This window comes from Danio rerio, chromosome 24 (assembly GCF_052040795.2).
Source record: "Danio rerio strain M-AB ecotype USA chromosome 24, GRCz13ab, whole genome shotgun sequence".
Classification (NCBI taxonomy): domain Eukaryota; kingdom Metazoa; phylum Chordata; class Actinopteri; order Cypriniformes; family Danionidae; genus Danio; species Danio rerio.
Genome location: NC_141044.1, coordinates 891,271 through 897,500, shown reverse-complemented (window position 1 = coordinate 897,500; position 6,230 = coordinate 891,271). Strand labels below are relative to the sequence as shown.

At 39.1% G+C, this 6,230-nt stretch overlaps 1 protein-coding gene across 3 annotated transcripts in view; it reads right to left on the bottom strand.

Annotated features, from left to right (window-relative positions):
• The window catches only part of piezo2a (piezo-type mechanosensitive ion channel component 2a), a 152,033-nt gene extending 146,042 nt beyond the window's left edge, over positions 1-5,991 (bottom strand). For 2 of the 3 annotated variants that reach the window (XM_087308995.1, XM_087308996.1), the window contains exons 1-2: positions 5,836-5,991; positions 5,549-5,766 (exon numbers count right to left, since the gene is read on the bottom strand). In XM_087308995.1, the coding sequence (XP_087165121.1) occupies positions 5,549-5,618 (70 nt within the window). In that variant the 5' untranslated portion in view covers positions 5,619-5,766; positions 5,836-5,991. Of the gene's footprint in view, positions 1-5,548 lie in introns of all 3 variants that reach the window. The other variant, XR_015524630.1, reaches the window with a different exon arrangement.
• Positions 5,992-6,230: the final 239 nt, after the last annotated feature.

Below are 6,230 nucleotides of genomic sequence, written 5' to 3'. Positions count from 1 at the left end.
ACAAATGAGTCTGATTATGTGCAGAAGCAAAGCTGATGTTCTCCACAGCTCCTCTAATGCTAGAGCAGACACACACACACACACACACACACACACACACACACACACACCCTTCAGTAAAGCTGAGGAAATGGAGCATGACTCAAACACACACGCTCAGTGTCTGGAGACTCTCAGACTGAAGAGTTTAACACTGTCTGATGAGGGTCAGAGCTGCACACACTGAACTCCACAACACATCTGATAAATACAGTCAGTTAGTGAGAAACACATGCCTTTATCACTCAAACACCAGCAGAAACACACAAACAAACAACAACTACAACTACTGTATGGGCCATTTTTAACTCAAGTTCTGAATATGAAAACTAAAAATAAGACAACAATTACCACATTTCGAGATATTGAAAGACAGACAGACAGACGGATGGGTAGTTAATGGAAAGATAGAAGAAGGGAAGAAAGGAGGGAAGATAGAGTTTCACTGTCTAAACACAATTTGAATCTGAAAAAACATGTCCCATATTATATAGAACGATATAGAATGACAGACAGACTGACAGATAGACGGATGGAACGACAGAACAATAGATGGATGGATGGGTGGGTGGGTAGGTGGATGGATGGATAGAACAATAGATAGAATGGCAGAACGATAGAACGTTAGATGGATGGATAGATGGATCAATAGATAGAACGATAGGAAGATGGATGGATGGATGGATGGATGGATGGATGGATGGATGGATGGATGGATGGATCAATAGATAGAATGACAGGAAGATGGATGGATGAATGGATGTATGGATCAATAGATAGATCGACAGAAAGATGGATTGATAGATGAATGGATAGATGGATGGAAGGATGGATGGATCAATAGATAGAATGACAGGAAGATGGATGTATAGATGGACAGACAGACAGACAGACAGACAGACAGACAGACAGACAGACAGACAGACAGACAGACAGACAGACAGACAGACAGACAGACAGACAGACAGACAGATAGATAGATAGATAGATAGATAGATAGATAGATAGATAGATAGATAGATAGATAGACAGCAGCTCATGTAGAGCAATGAAGAATAGTAATGACAGTGTGTCTGCATACAGCAGCACGTCAACACTGCATCTTTAACCCAAACTACATTAAGAGTCTTCTTAATTCTGCTGAAGCACAAATTCTGCAGCTGTCTAACAAAACACTGCGTGGGTTAACCACATACAAACATCAGGATTAAACACAGCACAAAAACAGACACGTCTGCACAGCATTAAACACACACACACACAAACACACACACACACACAAAATCAGATACACAGATTTCAGACTGCAATTAATAACTCAATATAGAGCAAACTCTGTGTGTGCTTATATGCATATTCCCCTTTAGAAAGATGCGGACCGATGCTGACAGATGTGGATGCTTCACCTTGTGTATTTGAAAGTAAACAACTGTTGCTTACTTCCTGTACACAAGCAAATAAAACATGTCCTCAAAAGTGCTATAAAATATTTAGTTATACCTAAAACCCCCGCTTGACCTCAGTCACGTCCCACCGAAAGCTGGAGCCTACGGAGGTGCAGTGTTTACCGCAATCCCCCAAACATGTGCTTATGATGCTTCAGTTATTGACACACACTGATAACACCCTTCAGTGGGCTTCAGGAGAAATACATGCTTTGATTTGACCTTACAGAGCGCTTGAGAATGAAAGAACACACAGAAAAATACTACAGTAAACTGATGCTTCAGAACTGATCTGCTGTGATGATTCTACAGTTGCTATGGAAACACAACAACTATAGTAACTGATTTGTTGTGGTGATTCTGCAGTTGCTATGGTAACAACAACTATAGTAACTGATTTGTTGTGGTGATTCTGCAGTTGCTATGGCAACACAACAACTACAGTAACTGATCTGTTGTGGTGATTCTACAGTTGCTATGGTAACACAACAACTTCAGTAATTGATCTGTGGTGGTGATTCTACAGTTGCTATGGCAACACAACAACTACAGTAACTGATCTGTTGTGGTGATTCTACAGTTGCCATGGAAACACAACTTCTACAGTAAAAACAGTTCAGAAGATGAGGCAGTGTTTATTAGCAGGTCCTGACTGGAGGAGTGATTTCCAGCTGGACTGATCTTTCCTCCACTGGGCGTTTATCACAGATAAACAGTGAAGAATGGGCCACACCAATGCATTGTGGGAAAGCAGAGAAGTGGATTGTTAGCGATCTGTAAAAACAAGCCTGACAGATGGAGCGTGAGTCATATCAGACGCACAGGAGATCAGTGTCAAGAGTTGTGTGTGTATGATCTCTGAGTGAGGAACATCAGCGCAGAAACACACAGTATATAAAGCATGAGGACACTCTCCGTCTGTTTGACACACACTGAGAGCGCAATCGCTCACAATACACACACACACACACTCACTCTCTCACTCTCTCTCTCTCTCTCACTCTCTCTCTCTCTCTCTCTCTCTCAAACTGCCCCATAAATCACAAAATAAAGCAATTATCAAATGCAAATCTTTTTCTAAACTCTTTTAACCTCTATACCTTACTGCTTTACTCATTTACGACTCCACACAGTGATTTGGGTTTAAGATAAGCATTATGAATCAAATATATTACTATTTAAATGTGAATGAAAGCATTATTCAGCTACTTCTCATCTCTTCAGGCCGCCTTTTTATCATAATATGTTCTAAAATAATAAATGAACCATTTAAACAATATACTGCCAGTGGAGTGTAGGATTTAGCATTTAATTTGTAGTTAAGTTACTTTAAGCTGTCAGTTTATTCAATTATTTCGGAAGGTAAAGGGTTAATATTTATTGTTAAGTTTGCATGGGATATTTTTTAATAACTGGTTAAAATGATATTGATGGAATACCATAAAGTATGCAGTAAACAGGGTGCGAATTACAGGGGGGTTTGGGGTGGGGTTAGTCCCCCTAATTAAGGCTTGATCCCCCCTGAAGTATGTCAAAACAAGATCTAATAATGTTAATAATCAAAATAATAGAAATCAATTTGACCACCCCTATAACGGTTCATACCATTGTGAATGCATAACTGTGCCAGTCAATCTATGAGAGAAAAGAGTTCGTAAAAAGCACCGCAAGAGTTCACAAGACTGATCTCTCATAAAATAAGTGTTTGCTTCTGCTTAAAGCCTTACAGTACAGTCAAATTAGGTGCATAGTTTGATCTAAAGTAAGCCACAAACAGCTAATCAGGCAGAATACACTGTATAGCCTATCCCACACAACAGTAGTTTGCACGCTTGCAGTGCTGTAAATAAACTAATTACAAATACTCAGAGGACTGTAACCGAGTAGTTTTTCTTAGGAATTGTTCTTTACTAAGTAGTTTTAATAATGTGGACTTTAACATCTCCTCTTGAGTACATCTCTAGTGCAGTATCGGTACTTTTACTCCACTACTGTCCTTCAGCCTGCAGTCACTACTGTATTTATTCTTGTCTATGGGGATTAGAATACTCAGTGCTGTGATTACTGTCCAATCAGATCACACAGAAGGCAAATCACATTATAATGAACTACCTCAACACATGGGTGATTCATAACTGCAGCAAAGTGATTGAAAGCATTAAAAGTGTCCAAGAATATGTCTAAAATCTGTACACACATTGACCGAGAGATTGTTTAGATGCAGGTCACTAATGAGAAGATGACGGATGTTTACTGTATGATGACCCAAACAGCCTTAAACACCCAGCTGGCACAAGTCAACATGACGTTATATTGTACCTCAACGTCATGGGGATTTTGTTAGGCAATGAAAAGCGTGTTGACGTCAAAACTCAAAGTCAGGCCGACGTCAATGTCCAACTAACAACCTAAAATCAACCAAATATCAACATCTGATCATGTTACAGCTTGACGTTGTGTGGACGTTACCACTATGACGTCTAGCAGACGTTGGATTTTGGTTGTCATACCTGACGAATAAATGTCAATATCTGATGTCAATATGATGTTGGTTTAGCTTGACGTTATATTTTCGTCACTTTCTAACAACCAAATATCAACATCACTTGACGTCGTTATTGCTGATCAAAATAACGTTGTCTTTAGACGCTGGCTAGACATTGAATTTTGGTCATCTGACATCACAACCTACGTCTAACCTAATATTAACGACTGATGATGTTGTGTTCCTGCTGGGCAATAGCTAAATGCACTACAGAATGTTACGTTTACACACACATGGACAGATGACATGTAAACGCATCAGGTTTTCACAGCGTAATACTCACTACTCTCTTTGTACTGATACTTTGAGTAATATTTACAGCAGGTACTTTTACTTTAGCTGCACTTCATTTTTAGGCAAGTAATAGTACTTTTACTTGAGTATGATTTTTCAGTACGCTTTACGCCACTGCACTGCTGTAAATATAGTAAAATAATTATAAGTATGATCAAAGATTCTCAAAGACAACACACACACACACATTCATTATCATAACCATTGCTAATAGTGTTGCTGTCTAATTTACTTAACAATCACACTGATAATCAAAGTCCAATATGAGTTTAAATACAGCATTAACAAATATACACACATAAATGGTCAATTTAAATGATATTTATCCCGGTCTGCATGGCTGGAATGTGTTTGAAATCATTTCATATAGTTTAAATAACTTGAATAATTCCACAATCTGAAATAATTTAATGTATTTTGAATGTTTTTCATATCAATAATTTGAAATGATGGGCTTTGTATTCTTTATTCTTCCTCTACTGTATGCTAAAGGGATAGTTCACCTAAAAATGAAATTGGGTTATCATTTACACATGCTTTACTTGTTTGAATCCTTCCTGTCTTCCATTAAACATAAAAGAAGATTCTGTGAATAAAGCTGAAAAGCTGTAAAAACTGTACAGTATTGGTCTTTTCCGGGAAGTCAGTGGTTACAGATTTCTTCAAAATATCTGCTTTGTGTTCGACAGAAGAAAGAAACGTCCTTCAGTTTTGGGCGAACGATCCCTCTAAGCTACTTTGGCACAGTCTACACCATTATATATATATATATATGTTAATGAACAGTTTCCATATTTCATGATTCACTAGTTCATTTACGGTGGTGAATTGCATTATGGGATGCTGATCTCTGCTCTGTCCACTTTTTATGTTGAAAATTCAACTCTACAGTTTAACAAAGTGACTTTTAGTGGCATTTTAGACGATTTAAATAACATAAGAAATAAATATCAAGAGAAATAAGTGTATAAAAGTTTCTGTAGCATAATATACAACATCAACTCAGACAATATACCACTGCAAACTATTACACGTTCATAGCAGTCACTTTTTAAACACATTTCAAGCTTAAAAGATCCCTGGAAGACATATTAAGCATTCAGAATAATAAAAAAACATGGAAAACAAAAATAAAACATTTCATCACCAAAAATAAACAAATAGAATTGAATGGTTCAAAACCAAACACTGCTTTCTTGCATTAGTGCATTAAATAGGTTCTTACCTGCAGCCAGGCACACGGGCAGGAGTAACCTGAAGATGAGTCCACACAGCAGCTCCGAGGCCATCATCATTTCACTCACACCGGGATCAGAAACCGAATGAACCGCAGATCATGATCCTCCGGCCGGGCAGAGCCTGGAGCTCCAGATAATCCGGATCAGCGGCTTCACTTGCGTTCACACATGTTTCACTTCTCCAGAGTTCAGATCTCGTCTTTACCTGTTGACAGGAGACACCATGTTGCTTCTCCTCCGGAAAAAACAGCGGTTTAATGTCCACTATTCATACCCTGCGGGAGTGTTGGTTCTCCGGCGGCGCCACATAGCCCGTTCCCCAGTGCCTGGAGCTCCAGAAGCCGCTTATAAAGCGTGATTTAGCCGGGCTTTGTGGAGTTTTTGGAGTTGTGTTATTGTGTTGAAGCACAGCTGTGTCTTACTAGCATCTGGACTTAGTTTTGCAGCACCTCAATGAACAGGCTTGAAGGACCACCCTGAAAAACTTCTGACGCGGCGCTCCACCAGTCACAAGCCGGCGCACAGAGCCCTGCCCCGGGGAGAGCAGCGGAGAGAGAGAGGGTGGAGGCTCAGGTACATTTTACACACACACTGAAAAAAAGCCTTCATTGGATTGACTTTTTGTTAAGGTAAGTGTTTGCAAACGATTTCTGTGCTGAATTTAAACTA